The sequence below is a fragment of the Phlebotomus papatasi genome, chromosome 2, assembly GCF_024763615.1.
Source record: "Phlebotomus papatasi isolate M1 chromosome 2, Ppap_2.1, whole genome shotgun sequence".
In the NCBI taxonomy this organism is placed as follows: domain Eukaryota; kingdom Metazoa; phylum Arthropoda; class Insecta; order Diptera; family Psychodidae; genus Phlebotomus; species Phlebotomus papatasi.
Window position 1 is genome coordinate 6,402,217 of NC_077223.1, and position 19,809 is coordinate 6,422,025.

The 19,809-nt window shown below is 36.3% G+C and overlaps 2 protein-coding genes and 1 pseudogene across 6 annotated transcripts in view; 1 reads left to right on the forward strand and 2 right to left on the reverse strand.

The window, feature by feature from the left end:
* The window catches only part of LOC129802262 (tRNA pseudouridine(38/39) synthase), a 60,974-nt gene extending 56,192 nt beyond the window's left edge, over positions 1-4,782 (reverse strand). For 3 of the 4 annotated variants that reach the window (XR_008751780.1, XM_055847960.1, XM_055847959.1), the window contains exons 1-2: positions 4,578-4,755; positions 3,293-4,512 (exon numbers count right to left, since the gene is read on the reverse strand). Coding sequence is in view for 3 of the 4 variants with exons in the window: in XM_055847960.1 (XP_055703935.1) it covers positions 3,293-4,512; positions 4,578-4,658 (1,301 nt within the window). In the remaining variant the exon portion in view is untranslated. Of the gene's footprint in view, positions 1-3,292; positions 4,513-4,577 lie in introns of all 4 variants that reach the window. The other variant, XM_055847958.1, reaches the window with a different exon arrangement.
* Positions 4,783-10,315: 5,533 nt separating this feature from the next.
* On the forward strand, positions 10,316-12,004 carry LOC129802280 (uncharacterized). Its single transcript, XM_055847994.1, has 3 exons — positions 10,316-10,500; positions 10,945-11,049; positions 11,109-12,004. The coding sequence occupies exons 1-3, from the start codon at positions 10,425-10,427 to the stop codon at positions 11,939-11,941; spliced, it is 1,014 nt and encodes a 337-aa protein (XP_055703969.1). The 5' UTR covers positions 10,316-10,424; the 3' UTR covers positions 11,942-12,004.
* Positions 12,005-14,111: 2,107 nt separating this feature from the next.
* Positions 14,112-19,781, reverse strand: LOC129802281 (insulin-degrading enzyme-like; annotated as a pseudogene). The gene is made up of 4 exons (XR_008751782.1): positions 19,734-19,781; positions 19,549-19,665; positions 17,018-19,488; positions 14,112-14,584 (listed from the first exon to the last, which is right to left on the reverse strand). The product of XR_008751782.1 is annotated as an insulin-degrading enzyme-like (transcript).
* Positions 19,782-19,809: the final 28 nt, after the last annotated feature.

A 19,809-nucleotide genomic window follows, 5' to 3' on the forward strand; every position in this document is an offset into this window, starting at 1 on the left:
AAGGAAAATATTTGAGATCAAAAATCACTAATTTCGAACTTTGTGAAATGAGTTTTCTTTTTTTATATTCATTTATTTTTTTTCAGCAAAAAGTTCTTTAGAAACACAAAATAGAGTATCCAAAGATTGTAGAATAATAGAATAGAATTTTCCGGGTCATATATGACCCTATTGTTGGCAAGGGAAATTTTTATGAAAGTGTTTTCGTGCATATAATGTAGTTGGGACAGTTGGGACATAGTTTTTCTTCGAGAAATCTAGAAGCAAAATATCTTGCTCTGGACATTTCATCTTATATCTGATGAATTATAACATATTTTGCAATATTTTAGAGTATTCTGCAAGCGTCCCATATTGTGCAATTTTTATTTTTGTCAAATACCACTCAAAATATTGTGACAGAGACTGTTCAAGGGGTTCAAGGGATTACCAGGAAGATTCCTTGAACACCAGGAGTACAGTGTTCATCAAAACAATCCAGTTTGCCATGGTTTTGGCCAAATTACCAACTTCAAGCAAAAAGGGACAGATAATCCTAACCGGCTTATGTAGGTGAGATTCTTAACGTGAGCTAACTCGGAGTGCATGCAAATTCGATTTAGAGCTGAAGTTGGGAGACGCCATTCAGTTATCTTGAATAAAATTCGTGAAATTATACAAATTTTGTATTTAAACCAAAATATCAAGGATTTGGATGAACTGACAGAAAAGTGATATATGGGTGAAATGTAGACCAGAATGTTCTCTATAATTTTCCCATAGAACATGATCTCATCGATTACTCAGAAGCCAAGATAAGCGAGGTTTTTTGTTTCTTAACTCGTTTTTTCATCCAGAGTTCCCCAAGTAATCATTTGTTGAACTTCAACTATATCAAAGAATTGTTGTATTTTGTGGGACTTTCCATTTAAAACCCTATTTTAAGTGTCTTGGTGGAGTAGAGGCAGTCAAATTGGCATCTGAGTGATTTCAAAGCGTTATTATGGGAAAAATCAATTTTTTCACACTTAAACGGCAAAATCGGAGTGATAGCGTGGTCTGAGTGGAAAATGATGTATGAACGAAATGTAGAGACAAATGTGCTCTACAATTATGTTGAAGTAATCATCAAAATCGGTTCAGCGACAGTCGAGATAATTGAGGTTATGTGATATTGAAATTGGTTTTTCGACTGTGGCGCCCCTGGTGTTGGTCCCACGAAGTTCAAATATTCTAGAAAGTTGTAGCATTTGGTGAGATCTTTCGTTTAAGCCCTCATTCATCAAAATCGGTCACATAGAACCGGAGATATGATTTTTTGAATTTTGTGAACTTTGACCCCTCATATCTCCGGTTCTATTGAAACCACAGCGCACATACGCACCATTTTGGAAACGTCCTAGACTGGACTACAACATACTAAATTTTCATTAACTTGCACAATGCCGTTTTTGAGAAAAATGTCTTTGAATTTCGATGAATTTTGACGCTATCACAGCGCCACCTGTGGTGACTTTTTGAACTTCCATCTGAAAGTGCTCATCGAGACGAAACCAAAAAGGTAAAATTTATGTCGCTATGTTAATTAGAACCGGAGATAGAGGCCGGTCAATGTGCGAACTTTGACCCCTTATAGCTCGGGTCAGGGGTTATGGATCGACTTAAGGTTTTTTTTGTTTGATAGGTATAATCAACGGCTACAACATACTAAAATTTCAGCCCGATTGCATAAGGAATTTTTGAGTTATTTAACTTTAAAAATTTAAAAATTTTCTTTTTAATAATAGCGCCCCTAGCGGTGGTTTTATGAACTTGCGATGTTAGAAGGGGGAGTGGCATTTCACGAGAGCTTTCCAAAAAGCCCTCACTTTTTAAATTCTGACAATTAGAACCGGAGTTATGGCCATTTTAAGAAATTTTTTTTGGACCCTTATAGCTCGGGTCAGGGGGGTCGGGGGACCTTAAGTTTGGTACTGATGGAAAGCTCTAAGGCCCAGCTATAACATACTAAAATTTGAGCCCGCTCGATGCCATAGGGGCGGAGCTATTGAGAAAACAAAAAAAGGGGGGTCTTCAAAATGGCGGAAGGAGGGGTGGGGGGTGGGGGGTCAATGCACCATGTTGCAATTTTCATACGATATTTAACCTTTGCCGAAAACCGCAAGTCGATATCTTTTTTAGTTTAGGAGCTATTAAGCTCCAAAGAGCGGCCGGACGGCCGGCCGGGAACGTAACTTAGCCCCCCATATATTCGTGATCAGGAAGTGGCGAAACACATTTTGGCCAAGTTTGAGCGCGATCGGACGACATGAAATTTTGTTAGGATTATAGTAGGTGAGATTGTTAAGAATCTCACCTAAAATCTTAGAAAGCCCGTGATATAGATTTTGAAAATGGTATGTATACTTCCCTTGCCGACAATAGGGTCATATATGACCCGGAGTTTTTCCGAGTTTGTACGCAATGGACATTTTTTTTCCTCTCACAAGGGAGGTCATCGAGTCATCAAATTCTGATTGGCTTCATATTAAGAACATAGACGGGGATGGGCATCACAAGGATTGTTTCATACTCAAAAAGTGCTAATTTTTTTTCCTTTAAGAAAAGCGACCAGAATGATTGCATGCAAAACTGTATATGATAAAGAAAATCCTAGAACCAGCAGATGCAGCAGTGGCGCAGCGGGCAAGCGGTCGGTGTTTATAACGCAAAGGTCTCGAGTTCGATTCTTGCTTTTAACGCCGTTTTATTTTTTTTTGTTTTTTTTTATTCCTATTATTTTTTTTAATCATATACATTAGTTATCGTTTTTTTTAATCACTGACCGTTTTGTTTTATCATTAATATAGCAATATTTGCTTTGCACTATAATATACTTCTAATATGAATGTTTAACTCAAGTAGCGTTTTAAAAGCTCTTTTACGCGTTTGCTGATTTTAATTTTTTTTAAGGAATAGAAATTAAGAATTCATCCTCATATGGTCTTATTTGTCCTAGATATACATAGCTATTAAATATTAAAACATTAAAATTTTCATTTTAAAAAATTTGCAAAAATTATTATGGCTATTTTCGCTTTTCCACTTTATAAATATTTTTTGAAAATAATTTAGAACTTGATTTCTTGGAGCGAATTTAACTTGCTTTTTATAATTCGGATTTCCAAAAAAAGAATCACAACTGCCATAAGCTAAAGCGGTCTTGTTACTAACTTTTTAAAAAAAGCTATTTCCTCAATTATCCACCTCTTCCTACTGCTTTAAAATTTCAAGATTTTATTGTGGAGAAAGAAATAAAATAAATTTCACTCACCATTGCTGATTGACGTTGAGTCTCCGCTTCTTTACGTAATGCTCAATGCGATCCTCAAGACTTTCCCCTTTGGAACGCTCCATCAGTCGCTTGTAGTTCTTCATTTTGGCTCCTTGAATCAATTCCTCTCCACTGCAACCTACTTCTGAAGCTTCTGGGAACTTCTCCAGAAGCATTCTCTTCAGATCTTTAGCCATTTCGAGCATCATTGTCGTCTTGATGGAGCTGAACATCCACTGAGTCTCCAAATCTCGAATAACTCGCTCCAAAGTCTGCTGATTCAGGACCCAGCTGTCCTTGTCCTCAAAACTCGTTTCGTAGAGATTCAGCGGAACGTCACTGGCCAAACTGTACTGCGGTTTTCTGGGATTCTTCTGTACATTCAGGAGTTCTAAAATCACTTCGGGCTTCTCCTTTTCTAGCCCAATCAGCAATAGGACAGACATTATGCATCGGATTTGATGCCAGAGGAAGGCATTTGATTTGATCTCCAAGAACATCATGCTGTGAGGATCATCTGAACCATCTTGGGCAATTTCTTTTATAACTGCACTCTCGATGGTTCTGGTAAAGGAGACCACTCCATTAGCTACATCCATCTTGCAGAGATTCCGGAAATCGTGACTCCCCTGCAAATGCACACAACCTTCTCTCATGGCAGGAATACTGAGCTTCCCACGAGGGAAGAAGTACCTATAGGATCTCTCCTGGCAGTTGAATCTCGCGCTAAACGTGTCATCTTCCAGAGGATGCCAGGAAATGCATCGAATGTCGTCAGGAAGAGATTGATTGAGCATGACACAGTAATTCAGCTCATTTTCGAGTGATTCTGGAAGCATTTGGTCTTCCGGAGGGAATTTGCTCCTCACGTCGATGGAAATGGTCTGGGAAAATGCACTAACTCCTTTGTCAGTCCTTCCACAGCGATGGTAATTGGCATTTTCTCTCTTCTCAATCAGGCACGTTTTCTCCAGTGCTCTGAACAAATGATACTCTATCGTAGATACTGAGTCCTCCTGGCTCGCATATCCCTGATAATCCCAGCCCAAATACAGAAATTTCAACAAAATATGCCTTTTATAAGCTTTACTGAAGTCGAATTTTCTCTTCTTCTTGGAGGGACTTTCCTCGGAAATCTTTCCGTCCGGATCCCGTTTTTGTATTATATTCTTGAGCTGGAGATTGTGAGCTTGAAGCTGGATGACTTTGTCAATTAATTCCTAATGAAATAAAGAGAAAATTCAGTAAAACATTTCGAGAGAAAAAAGAAATAAGTCAACATAACCTCTTTGGACATTCCCTCCAATTCCTCCTTGGACAGTAATTTATTCCTCTTATTTACACACAATTCCTTATTCGTCGTCATTCTATTTTCACTTTATACACTTTATAGAAAGATAAATCAAATAAATTCAATAAAAATCAGGATAAAACTTGAGAAAACAACAACACTGCCGTGCTTGCCTGCAAGATGGATAAAAACAAATAACAAAGTAATAAGGTGGGCCAGATCGGACTGGTGATGACGTAGATACTTTTTGGAGGTTATGTCAAAAATCATCTGTTCGTGACTCGCGCCAAAATCTCATGCGAATACTTTTCTATAAAATGTTGGGAATATATCAAAATTATTAGTTTAATTGTTAACAGAAATGACTATTATTATCAATTAAACTAATATTTGATGTTGTTTCTGTTTTTCTCATACTTTTTTGCCACAAAATTCCATTGGGCAAAAATTATTTTCACGAAACCCGGCAGACCATACATTGCATGAGCAAATCACAAATGTGTCAGAACTTTCAATACTAATGTATTTTCTTTGGAAAAAACTTAGAATAAGCAAAATGATACAGAATTCTATAAATCACGTAGAATACCAAATTGATATAAAATGTCGAGTTCAGATATTCTAAACAAAAAGCAAATTAAATTTTCTATAATTTCGTAAGACTTCTACAATGGTTCTAAATCCATTTCCCCATTAAGATTTCCACATTTTTTGTTTTGTGTTAAACTAAGAAAAAAAAACAAGAAAAATCTTAAAATTAGTTTTCATTGATTTTATTAACAAAAAGCTATTTTATTAAGTTATTCTTTTTCCAACACTTTCTAAAATTTTCCTCTAAAATTGACATCGTTACGTATGTATCAGGAATGAGTTTTTTTCAGAACTGTCAAGAGCAATTCAGAAAAGAAATTTAAAGTAGCATTTGAATTCTCAACTTATGGTTCTTTCAGTACAATTTTACGACTATTTTGGATCTTATATGACTTAATTTTTATCCATTATTTTTACATTTACAAGTATTTTGTGATTTTTAATCAATTTTCATGCCCCGAAACCTATAAAATGTCATCACCTGATGAAATTTTGCCAACGAGGGGAATTCACTAAGACAAAATTGGCATTTTCTCGCCTTTAGCGAGTTTTTTTTTTGAATATTGATATACTTGAGAGATAAATATTTACGATATTCGTAATTTTTAAGAATTAATTGCGTTATTCGCATAATTTCTATTCTGGATTAAAACGTGACCTTTTTTGATCATTGTAGTCTTCATTGTGGTAAAACCCATTCAATTGTTTATTCATGTATGATATTGTACTCTTTATAAAAGATTTGGCACTTCACCGCACTTTGGAATTATCTCCCAATATTCTGATTCTTGGTCTATTTTTTTTTTAAATTTAAATCATAAAAATATTATCAAATAATTTTTTCACAAAGAGAAAGTTACGCTAGGGAAAATGCTCTCTGCAGTTCAGACTTTACCATCTTTTTCCGGGAAAATCGAAAATTAATCTTAATTTTTGCTACACAAAAAGAATCTGTAATTCATTAAGATCCATTGCTTACCTCATTTAGTATTTAAAGTTCTTAATTTTTTGTTACAAGACAAATAAAAAAGCAATATCGATTTGTTCCAAGGCATATGGTACAATTTTTACATTCGAATGTGAAGGTACATGCCTCTGAATCTCGAACAGTTTCTGAAAATATTGCTGTCGAAACATTAAACGAGGTATTATTTATAAGCCTGGGCCTAATACACTCATTGGAACTATCATTTTAGTGAAACAAACTATCGAAAAAAAATTTAATTTTTCTGAAGTGTTACTTTTTCTTTGATAATAAAATTGTTGGAAAAAACCATTTTATCGATATGGAAACTATAAAATCCGATGTAAAAAGAGAAATGTGGTGCTCCATGACCCCATACATTGAATTGGCCGGTAAGGCTAGCTTGCCTAGAATGCTGTGAATTTTTTTTTTCTGTATAGTCTATAATTTTTCAAAAAACTTAATAAAATTGAAAATTGACTAAGAAGTGTACAATGAATGCAATTTTTAAACATATTAGCTGCAAAATAAGATTAAATTTTAAAATTTAACAATGGAAAATCGATTTAAGGAAATGATTGAGTTTAATGGCATATATGGACGATATTTTATCCTAGGCAATTGTAATATCATACCCAATGTGGTCATATTAGTAAAAAGATGTTTTTTTTTAAATCAAAATGTATCATATTATACTTATTTGAAGTTCATTAGCCGAGGAACAATAAATATATTTTCACTTATAATGAAAATTAATTAATCTTTGCAACATTACTCGATTCTTATTTTTCTATTACAAATGTTTGACAAATCTGAGTTGTCGACACTGTACCAGTCGGGTAAAAGTATCTACGTCACTGGCAGTTCGATATGGCCCACCTTTTATACTTGAAACATCTTGGCTTGCCTGCACTTGAAGAAAAAAAAACACACTACAAGAAATTTCTACAAAACCAGGGGGCTTACAACTTTGAAAGTCTCCAAACTTTTAAATTTGATTTTTGACCGTTTAATCTTTAAGAAAATTTCAAGAAAGCTGGAAAAAATTACGGAACTAACAAAAATTAGAAATTAAAAAATATTTTACTATGCTTGCCCTGTTCAGCCCTGTTCGCTTTGATGATTTAGAAATGATTTTATTAAATATATTTTTTATGCCAATCTGAAAAAGAGGATGAACTTCAATTCACAAAGGCTTAAGAAACATAATATATAATTGTTAATAAAACAATAAATATAAATAAATTGTATTGTATTTATATTTATATTTGTCAGGTTTACACTTTTACATTTTTATATTGAATCCTGAGTTTGTCCATGAGTGCCTAAGTTAATGATAAGAATAGAGGCCTAGCTATACTAGCTGTTGGCCATAAGAATGCAGCAAGATATCACAACATACATAGAAACCAAGACCGTAAATGAAGTACTCTAACGTGTCCGACAAAAAAATAAAAATAAGATAAAAACAAGATAAACCCAAAAAGAGAATAACAAACGAAGGTCAGAAAATCAAATCAGATCAAATCAGTATCGGATCACAGTGACGGAATACACACGCGCCACCGACCAGTCCAATAATAAACCGACCAATAAATAATAATAATCGATTTTAATTTTGGTCAAATCGAGTCATTTCACGAAGTATATAAAACAAGCCTCACTTTAACAACAAATATTAAAAATTAAATAAACTATGACGTTAAAATAAATTATCATAAACTTTTACCATTCAATTTTCTACGTCCTAAACTCTACCTGCAGGGGAATTGTGTAACAGTATGACAATGTCATATGACAAATTTAAAATGATCAGTAGACCCTTGCTCAATCGGCTCTTTTTCAATCGGGCGAAAAATTTTGTTGACAATTTCCATGTTTGATTTTGAAGCAAATTTTCTCAAATTCGCTGTAGTTCCTCTTGTTTTATCGTAATTCTTTATATTTTTTGCGCTTTTTGTGGAATTTAGAATGACTTTAATGCCTGAGTCTCTCGCGATAATTCGGATGACATTTTGCCCCATATATGCCCGATTGAGAGAAAGTCTATTGAATGGTAAATTCGGAAGAACTAATGCAAAATTCGATTCATATCAGTTACTAAGAGCTTCATAGAGCTTCTTGCAATGACTATTCGATTCTCACAGGCCAATGGGGATCTCAGTGGCGCAATGGGCAAGGCCGTTGGGTCTTGTGCGGATGAGATCTCTGACTCGACTAAAAAACGTAGTTTTCATCAAAAACATGCTGAAAACGCTGTATTTTTTTAGTTAAATGTGTTCGCTGGGTAATTGAGCTCTGGTCGCCCACCAACGAACTTCTCTTGAATCCTAAAAAATCACAAGTCCTGATAATTTCTAAAAAATCTTCCACCATTACTATCACCTACTCCTTCACGGAGAAATCATTCCATATGCTGATCAGCTGACAAACCTGGGGATAGTTTTTTAAAACACTGTCTTGGTCTGATCATGCTACCTCAATTTACCGTAAAGTTAATTACTCCCTGTAATATCGAAGAGCTCGGTGTAGCCAAGGGTCTGCTTTATGGATTTTATGCGTTTTGATATTTTAAGATTGAGGTTATGACGTTTTGAGGTTAGGCTTAACATAACCTAAAAAATGTCCGCTACAGTGCCCGGTCTCTAATCTGGATCGGCGTAATCCTGACGAGTTCTCGACGGTTACATTCAAAATAATTTTAAGGTCATGTATGCATGTGTGTTCAGCAATGAAAATGAATTATCCTGTGATGTTTTTGTTTAATAAATGAAGTATAATAGCATAGAATTCTTTAATTATGTCCTTTAAATCTTTTTTAAAATTTTTATTCGAATTCTACAAAAAAACAACTTGTATTACATTTTCAGTTGAACAAATTCAAAAAATCCATACGGAGAAGCGGACATCTGTCATATTGTCTGCCAATCATCCGGATTACAGAGCGGGCACTGTCCCCATAGCAAAAGAAAGGGGAATAAGAAGTCACAAGAAAAAATTCCTGGGAATTTTCCAGTATTTTTCCTTGGTAAATTCCACAGAAATTCTCCATGGTATATTTCCAAGGAAATTCCCACGGATTTATAGTGGATTTTTGTGTGGAATATTTCCCAGGAAATTTATGAGGATTGAACATGGATTTTTCCACCAAAGAAAATGGAGAACAAATAAAGCTGTCACATGCATCTAATATTTCCATTTCCCTATATTAAAAAAAATAGTAAATTTCACGAGGACTTTGATATATTTTATTAAATCAGCGATAGCAAATTTACACTTTAGATAAGAAAAAGCTATCGCACAAAAAAATATTTTCATACAAAAATACATTCCATGAAATGAAAACACCTGTATTTCAGGTCCACAGTCTGTTTATTGTTATCACTTCATTATTATCTATACAAAACGCAGCGTCGCATAATTCATAATGTTATAACCCAGAAATCACTAAGATCTCTTTGCATAAAATTTGCGAGCAAAATAATTCATGCATATTGTAGCGCCACAAACATTTTCTAGCGGTAAAGCGAAGAAATAAACGTGTGGAATTTTCTTAGAAAACTGTATGGAAATGTAGTGGAATTTTCCGTGGAATTGTTCCTTGGATTTTCCCCAAGAAATCGCCCCCAGGGGGCGTGTTGCGGTAAAATCCATGGAAAATCCATAGGAAAACTTCTGGAATATTCCATGGAAAATTCCAGCGGAATCCACGGATGTTTCACGTTTGATTTTCCATACAAACCTTCCATGGACTTTTAATAGAAAGTGACGTAGGATTTCCATTGGATGTTGTTCAAATTTTCCATGGCCTCTCCTAGGAAAAATTCCATGGAAGACATTGCAGAAATTTAGCGTCAAATTCCGTGGAATAAGCGGAATTTGATGCAAAATTTCCAATGGAATTTCCGCGAAAGTTTGCTATGTGGGTAACTTATTATTTGAATGTTATCATTTGGATCGCCATTGTGAACCGAAAAGCCGAAACATTTCACAGAAGAATTATAGATAGACATAGAATTTAGCTTCCGTAGCAAGAAATCGTAAATTATGAAAGAATGCTAGTGGCTCTGAAAAGTCTCGTGAAAAGTGGATACATTTCTTTGCTGGCATTCAAAATCAACTCGTGAAATATAAATAAAATAATTATTTTGTCAACATCTTCAGTCGTGTACCGTCATCTCACGGTGTTGGTGGCATATCCCAGAGTGTTTCTAGAGCTGTAAAAAAAGTGCATAAATCCGTGATTAAATGTGAAGAAGAAAAGTTCCTTAACAAATCAAGTAAAGATGCTTCTTTCAGTGAAATTACCATTTGTCTCATTACTTCTTTTGGGATCAGTAATATCCATCTTGGCGACAAATGGTAAATATCTCTGTGAATCTATTGAGCTATTGGGAGGTTTTTTTGTGGTGATAATGCCTTAAAAGAGTCGGAAAAATCACCCTCTCGGCAATAAAAATGTTTTTTCCTCTCTCTTTGACTTCCTTGAATGTGAAGAAGTTGGCTCTATAAATAACTGACACCATCGAAATGGTCAATTTAATCTTCCTGAATGGGCCATTTAGTCCTACAACTTTCGTAATATTAGACTTTAATGTAAAAATAGACACTTTGTGAATAATAAATAATGAAATTATTAATTTTTCCGTTGGGAGCATTCACGTGTTCGCAATAAATAATCCGCGCGCGGCTATACTTTTGCGCGCGCAGACGGGTTGCCAGATGGAAGATTTGGATTTTCGCGCGCATTCTGCTTGATTCTTCTCTAATCTCTAATCCTCAAGGAATGCACTTTTTCAATTTCAGAACCAACAGAGACTCAGCTGGCTCAGTGTACTATCACTTCTGGAGATGTTAAGGCTTCCGCTCAGGCGAGTCTCACCACAAAACTCGAGGGAATTTGTGAATCAAGTGAGAGAATTCATTTTTCTCTTATATTCTGTTCCTAAAATTTATTTTTTGTCCAATAGACAGCCTCTATACGGCCTTTACATACCTAGAGTCCAAATTGATGCAAGAAATCTACAATATTCGCCTGATTTTGAGTCAAATTCAGAATCCTCACTACAATCTCATGCAGCACAATCAATTCCTTCATCCTCCAGTCAACATGGCTCCCACAATCTACCACAATATCCAAAAAATTGTCGATCAAGCAAAGGAGCAGTCTTCCAGTGAAGTTACCTCACCACCTGCCCCATCGACGCCCCCAGAGAGTCTCAATGAAATCCCAGAAATCACCACAAAACAGAGTATCTTCTTCACAACAGAAACCCCAGCGGCAACAGGAAAACCTTTCCTGCTGAAGTCTCTACCCTCAAAATTCTCAAGCACACGCGAATCTGAGATCCACAAGTACAACAACACCATCCTCTCTGGACAAGAAACCCAGATCTTTACGTATTATTGGCGTATTGATCACTACAAGGAAAAGCTGAAGAAGAACATCAGCCAAGTGGAGAGTCCAACATTCGTTATTTCTGGACAGAATTTGCATGTGAAAGCAGAGCTAAATCACCTCAAACGAGACTATCTCTACCTGCAACTGGAGCAATCACCTAAGGATGTCACCGGAAACAGTTCCATCATCCTCGAAACGGGAAGTATTTTCAAGGAAATCGAAACGAAGAAGTTCTTCAAGCACAAAATTGCTATTCTCGATCATACCAGTGCAAAGAGTGATCTCATCTCCCAGGAATTCCTCAGCATCAACAGTGGCTTCCCAATTCCCAACAGTGCCATCTTATCCAGCTCCTACTGCCGCAATGATGTCGTCCTGATCAAGATTCTCATTTACCTTTGAGGGTGCTTCGCGGAATAATTTCCCGCCATTTTTTGTAGTGTTGCCATAATAAACCAATTTTTGGAAAGCCCGGCTGACCACGAATTTCTTTCAACTATCGAGTACCAAATGCTAACCGATTTAAATTCAGCTGAAAACATACATAAGGTAAGGGGCTGTAGGGTAAGTGTGCCAAATTCCGGCCAGCTTGCAATTTCGGCCACCTTTTTTGTTCCTCGAATTTCCATGAACTTTTAGATTTTACGTACTCTAGAGATTATGCAATGCAAAAGAATAACAAAAAATGTAGCTTCTACAAACGAGATGACGTGAAAAAGATATTGGAAGAATTCCCGAAGGACAAGGAACTATGAGAATGAAGGTGGCCGAAATAGGGCACCAAAGCTATGTCTACATTTTTATTCATTTTAAATGTATTAAGAATGATTTTAGAGCAAATAAATACGGTAAACTCTTTACAAGGTTCCAAGCAACACTATTACAAAAGAAAGAATAAAAAAAATCAATTTGTATTTAAAATATTATATTTCAAATTTGAGAATTTGACGCTTGCATGCAACTATGCCGAAATTTGGCACACTTACCCTATGTCGGCCACTTAACTCTTTCGTCTCCTTTGGGACTCTGGGTACCCATGGAAACAACATTTTTTTTTAGACTATCTAGATCTAGAATCGATAAAAATCCAATTCTTCTGGATAATTACAAACTATAAGGATGTCCAAATCTAGGATATTTTTTGCAGGATCCCAATTAACTCCTGAGCTAAGATATTTTTGGCCAAAAATCGTGAATTTTCGATTTTCTGCTTCCTTGCAGATATTGTGACTTTTTTGATATTTCTAGACCAGAATAAGGAAAAACCTCTCGGGGCCAATAAGTATGATAACTAACAATTACAGATTGCATAAATTCGAAAAACTATTTTTTCTTAAATTTTCAAAAGCCTTGTTCAAACTTTATGGGTACTCTCGTCCCCAAAAATCTAGAGGTCAAATGTAAGGTTATCCCGCCAATCCCCGCCATTTGCTTTTTGACACCAACCTTGTAAGAAAATTCCAAGCAGGAGCGACATTTTTGCCAAAATGGCCGATAATTTTGACATTTGGCATCGAGGGAGATTGCTTTCAAGGAAGTTTTTCCTATTCTTCCTGATTTTGGTGAATTCGGATTGTCCAGGAAGTGTTTTTTTGGCTCTTGAGAAAGCTTAATGTGTCTGCAATAACATCGTGTTGAGAGAAATATGTGTTATAGTGTTATTGTGTGAAATATTTTGAGGAATCTGTTGGCAAGCAGGAATTTGCTTGACCACTTCCTGGACATCCCACAAGATACTGGTCAATAATTCTTCTTGTTTTAGTGAACAACATTGTAAAGGAGTCATTTGTCAAGCAAAAATAATTCACAAAATTGATATTATTGGCTTTTGGAAAATTGAAGTTTGTCCAAGTTTGTATCCTTTGCGTTCTTTAGGGGACGAGAGTTCCCATGAGTTTTCCAATTTCCCAGAGGCGGAAAAAAATCTTTCTCTACAAAAGTATCATATTTTACCACTAAGACTTAAAATAAAGTGAGTTTTACTGAAATTCGTTCGCTGTATATGTTGTGGTCCGGAAAGAGTTAAGTTAGTTGCATTTTTTGACCATTTTGAGTAACTTTTTAAATGAGGCAACAAACTTTTGACGAATGAAAAATGAACAACTTTTGGAAAACAATAATTTTTTTATATGAAATAAAATGAAATATTTTTTTCGAAATACATAAATAAGATCTACGAATTACAGGCTACTAATTCGCGAAAAGAAAAATTTTAAAAAGTACTTTTCTTTGTCGTTTTTTGCACTTGGTTTCCCGAACATACATGAGGCAACAAACTTTTGACACCTACTGTACATAAGTATTTTCAGCTGAATTCCGTTAACTTCAAAGCGACACTAGCAAGGCAGTGTCATTTCTATTTGGTTAACACTTTTTGTTAGAGAACTACTAACCAGTCAGCATATTTTTGACTGATTCACTCAGCAAAAACATGCTAAAACCACTGTTTCTTTTACCTGTGCTCGGCAGATATCGAAAAATATATTCAACTCAATTCTATAAACTCTCTGAAAACTCAAAAGTGGATATTTTTCGACGAAGAACCGACAACAATAAAATAAAAAAAAAACAATTTTTCGGTAAATAAATAGTGAATAAAATTTCCAACCACTATTACAATTTACTTCGAGCCCCCTTTCGCCGGATATCGATGTACGGTTGCACCACTGGATATAGTTCCTTGCTGGACTTGAATGTAGACAGATCCGTCACGACTTCTACATTGTCCTGCAAAATTTCATTATCCTGCCCTCCTCCATTTTCATTCTCAGATTGCGATGAGATGATATGAATGGCCAATTTTTGTCTGCGCTTCGAACTTCTAAGAATAGAATCTTTGTAGTACTGCAACAAAGCTTCCTTGGTGACTCCCTTGAGAACAGCCACTTCAGCCTGTCCACGTGAAAAATGATACTGTTGCAGACCAATCTCAGTCCAATACCTGCTGAACCACGACATTAGCTGTCGTGGCTTTTCCAGCTTTATTGCCGCCAGAGAATCTTTGTGCCTCTGGAACTCCTCATCTGGCATATTCTCAATGTGTTCCTGAAAGGAAGAATTTCAACAATAAACCCCTCTTTCTATATAGAAAAGCTGGCGGGGTAGCAGGAGTAGTCAGGTAGGAAAATACTTTAATGCAATTTACCAGAATGAATTATTTCTGTTAAAAAATTAAAACCAAATATCTCCTATTCAAAAGTACAACTAAAAGTGGTTTAATTAATGAACATTTTAATGAACTGCTGACACCGCTGACAATAAAGTTTTAATAAAACAATTTTATTTTCAATTAAAAAAAACTACATTATTCATGATGAAAAATTGGAAGATAATATTATTATAATCAATTTGTTTGTAGAATTTCTGTAACTTTTCGTAACATTGCATTTTTGTAACATAACCAGAAGCAGAACCATATCGTAATCCAAATGAAATTTGAACATTTCTGTTTATAGTAAAAGGTATGTTACAGAAAAAACATTGTATTACTTATATTTTACTAGATAACTAGATACATTAAATAATTTTTAATATTTTGGCAAAAGTGTCAATAGGGGTTCCCTGTCGAACAGACGTTCCTCCGACCCTAATTGTTGGAAGTAAATTCTACACATTTTACAGTGTATTAGATATATTTCTCTATCAGATAATTAAAAATGAAATAAAGTCCTCAATTCTGAGAGCAAGATCAAGAAAATTTAAAGGGTATTCTGAAATCAAAAAATCAAGATCAAGATGTCAAATCTGACAAATTTCTTGGAATCTTGAAATGCAAGACACAAACCGTGTGGATATCAAGATTTGCAATTCTGGAACCAATATTTCAAGATTTCAAGACGTCAAATTTGTTGTTTTCTTGAAATAATTCCAAGAACCTCTTGGGAGGTGCTTGGAATTTTCAAAATACTGACAATTTGAAGAGTTTCTATAAGGAATATTTCTATAGGAGATGGTACAAAAAGAGAAATATTTTAAAAAAATACTGTAATTTGATTTTGTAATTTAATCGAAATGGTACGTATTTTTAGATGTACATATCGAAGTACACCACCCTGAAGATACCTGTAAAATAATCACATCATGCATAAGCATTTCTCGGTTTATCACAGGTCAAAAGTTTGGTTTGCACTGCCTGTGCTCCCGTTTATGGCCTCTCATTTATTCTTTAATACGTCCTATAATTAATTTTCCTAATTTATATGATGAAATTTCAACAAATTCAACAGAGAAATGAAGATATTTTCTAGAAGTGACGTTTCGTTAATTGTGGAAAATCTTGAAATCTTGATTTTGGAAATATTTGACAGCTTGAAATTTTGATTTTGATTTTGGTCTCAGAATTGAGGCCAAAATCTCACATTTGAATATATGATTAATTACCACTTCGTAGAACCCTAACTAAAATTGTCACGGAAGGACCGAGTGGCAGCCGCTGCCACTTATCGAATTTTACATAATATTTTGATATTTTTAATTACATTTTAACATTCAGAGCTTTAGTCAGTTCTTTTCTGGTGTCTGAACCAGAAATTTCATTTCTTTGGGTACTGTATCTAAAGATTTCTAGCCATTCGATGTTTTCATCTTTATCAGAATCATGGAGTCAGGGAAAGTGGTGTGCCTTTTAATACGGCAGCCTTTGAATTTTTAATTTTTCTCTTATTTTTCAAAGGAAAAATTCTACCTAATGAACAATAGTTAATACTATTAACTATTTTCTATTAACTTCGCTTAACAAAATGGATTTTTAGCTTTGGGAAATAAGAGAAAAGTTGAAGCATTCTGATTTTGACGCATTTAAAGGTATGTCACTTTTCCCTATATTTCATCTCAATAATTAGCAAAAACACTTTCAATTTCTTCTTTTAAGGCTTTTATACACTAACAATCAAGAAAATTACATGTGCAGAACGTCAAACTCCCATATAAAATGCATAAGGCAGCAACTGCCACTTGGTCCTTCCGAGTGCAGTTTTTTTTGTTTTTGCAATATATTTACATTAATATTTAATTTTTATTAAAAATTTTATAACGAAAAAATAGCCAGATAAATTCTGCATGCATTCAATCGGGCCTCCAGGCGAAATGATATATTCTTCAATATAAAAAATAAAATTGAAAACTAAATTGGCAGCGGCTGCCACTAGGGTCCTTCCAAGTGTTAAACTCTGACTTATTCCTGACAAATATCCACTTAGTTAGATATGACTTCTCATCATTGTTCCAGCCGGGTAATTTTAGGGTTGCAATATATTGAAACTTGACGCCTTCAATATGGCGTCTCATTCTTTTTAGAATTTTTGACGTCAAAAAGTGTGCTTCAGAAAAATGTTAAGAAATGTGATTTTATTCTTATTCTTTTGACCAGAATGATGGTTTTAGTGAGTGCATTAAGCTTCCTTCTGAGCCGGATCAAATTTATGGGGTAGGGGGAAGAGAGAGAGGGTGAGAAGCAACAAGTTGAGGTGTTGTACTTACCACCATTGAATCCAGGAAAAGTTCCATCCTCTCCTCAACAAAGGCTGTTGGCTGCGACGATTGCACTAGCATCCGAATCCCCTGGACACCATTTATTTTCCTGGCGCTGCAGAAGACAATATAGCCCAGTTGTTCCTTCGTCCGGAGCACATTATTGCACGGCTCTGACAGGATCTGCACCACGAGATCCGTGAAGATGTTGTTGACATCGCTTTGAACACCGCATTGGATGTAAAAGAGTGTGCAGGACGCCATGTGGAACTGATTGTTTTTGCGAAAGAGGAAACTTCGGCCTTCGCCCAGTTTATACTCACGCTTGGGGAAGAGCTGTCGCGCTAAGAGGGGTAGTGTAACGGAATTTGTCTTCTTGAGGCGTTCCTCAATAATTGATGCCAGATCCATGGCATCTCCCTTGGTCACATTGCCATAGATGAGGCATTCAACATGTACACGCGAGAGGAAATCATGAATGAATTGCTGGAGTGTTTCGGGTGTGGTGGCTTTTGTGGCATCGAGAAGTTCCTTCTTTGTCCATGCAAATTCCGTTAGGAGGACACCGAGGTAGTAGACAGCATGCTGATATGGCTGTTCAGCTTCGAAATTCTTGAGTGTTCTGGTGTATTTCTCTTTGAAGATGTCAAATCTCTTTGGATCCACTTTGAAATTATAGAGGGCATTGAGAATATCTTGGAGGAAAAGTTTCTGTTTTTCATTGAAACCACTAATACTTATGCTGATCTCATTTAGGGTATTGCCTACATTTAGCCTCAAACCTGCCAATTCGGCATTGTACAGATATTCAGTGAGATGGTCCCGAAAGAGCATGACAAAGAGATGGGTTAGGTTGCAATTGAGAGGATCTGAGTAGACGAGCGGACTGGAAAAGTCAAAATTCATGAGAGCCTTTGGCTTTCGGAATTCTGCATCTTGCTTATGCCAGACACGAATGTGCGTTGTATCGTAGATAATGGTGGGATAGTCTGTTACATCATCCTCCAGGTCAGCTATTGTAAATTGCGTTGGGATGAAAAGATTCTCTTCCGGCAGATAAAATTGCGGATTGAGTTGACAATCACTCCATGCTTTGAGTTCTTCTGGCCGGAAATTTTCCACTGAAAAATTTTGTTCCATACCAAAATTCTGTTCTATCGCACTTTGACTCGACCTTTTTACCAACAACAACTGCCCGCATCTTTTGCGGTTCCAGGTACTTGAGAATATCCTCAATGAGATCCGGACGCCACTCACTGATGAAATATCCAGCTGAGAGGACATCTTCAAAGGGCAGTTATTCTCATGGAATGAACAACACTGGACACAAGAGACAGAGGTCCTTCCTTCTCCTTGAACCTAAACTGCATCTCGAGAATGTGACGATACTCATCGAAAATCCTCCGTACAGCTCCTTCAGTCTTCAGCATTTGGATGTACTGAAAGGTGTTGAGGATGACATCGTTGACATTCTCAAAGCCATCTTGCGTCAGATCCACCACAATGTCAAAGAATCCAAAGCCACGAGCTGCCAGAGTGTATCCTGCCATGAGATTGTTGCAGTAGCCCTTACTCTTCAGCTCCGACAACAAACTCCCCTTACCCTCGTGCCCCAGTAGATGCGTAATGTACTTATCCGGACTGGACTTGTACAGGCTCTCGAGATCCGGACAGGGAAATGTTATGGTCAGGGAACGAGTATCTTTCACAGGAACCACATTCACCTTCACACCCAATTCATTTTCCGTATACGGTGATTCTGTCCAGGTAGGCGCCACTACGTCCTTATTAACGACCTCTGAGAACTTGGAAATCACCATTTCCTCCAGCACATCCAGTTCCTCCTTGCCAAAAACCGCCAAACTCATAATATTGGCTGAATACCATTTATCCTGAAACTTCAACAACTCATCCCGGATATTAATCCCCTTGGCTCTGACATCCTCATCGAGAGTCTTCTTATTCCCCGTGCCAAAATTTACTGTACGGATGCCTAGGATTGGACAGGGATTTGTTAACTTGTCTCACTCGCCACGAATCCATCGGAACATTCTTCTCATGCTCCGAATGGACAGCATTTATCTCCCGATCTGTCGCACTTTCCGTATAAAGTGGAGCTATAAAAAACTGAGCAAATCTGTCCAGAGCCCCTTCCAACTTGTCCGGAACGATGTCAAAATAGAACTTTGTGATATCTGCATAAGTTGATGCATTGGAATTGCCCCCATGCTGAGCCAAATACGTCGAATAGTCATTCTCATTGGGGTACTTCTCAGTCCCCAGGAACAACATATGCTCAAGAAAATGAGCCAGACCTGGGATTTCCGCTGGATTCACTCAAATGCCCCACGTCAACTGCCATCGCGGCAGCTGATCGTTCAGTTGTTGGATCACTTACCAGCAGCACCTTCATATCATTACTCAGCAGCAGCCCTCGATAGTTCCTATTGTCCTCTGCTGACTTGGTAATATTGTCAAATCTGCTCCAACAATCCCCGATCAATAAAAAAAACCCCAATCTTCAAAAAATTCCAACTCACCTTTCCACGACATTGTTCATCTTGGCACTGACTTCAGCCGTATTTGCCATTGTTCTTGCCAATAAAATTGTCCTTCTACCCACGAGAAATCTATTCCATTGACTATTGCACAGATTCCTGTCCAGAAAATTCAATCTCAAGTTAGTAAAAATGCCCAATCATGCGTGAAAAAAATATTTCCCCACCTCCACACTAAAGTATTCTTACAAATTCCAACTACAACGTGGCTTCGACCGATTGAAATGCATCCAAACTAACCAC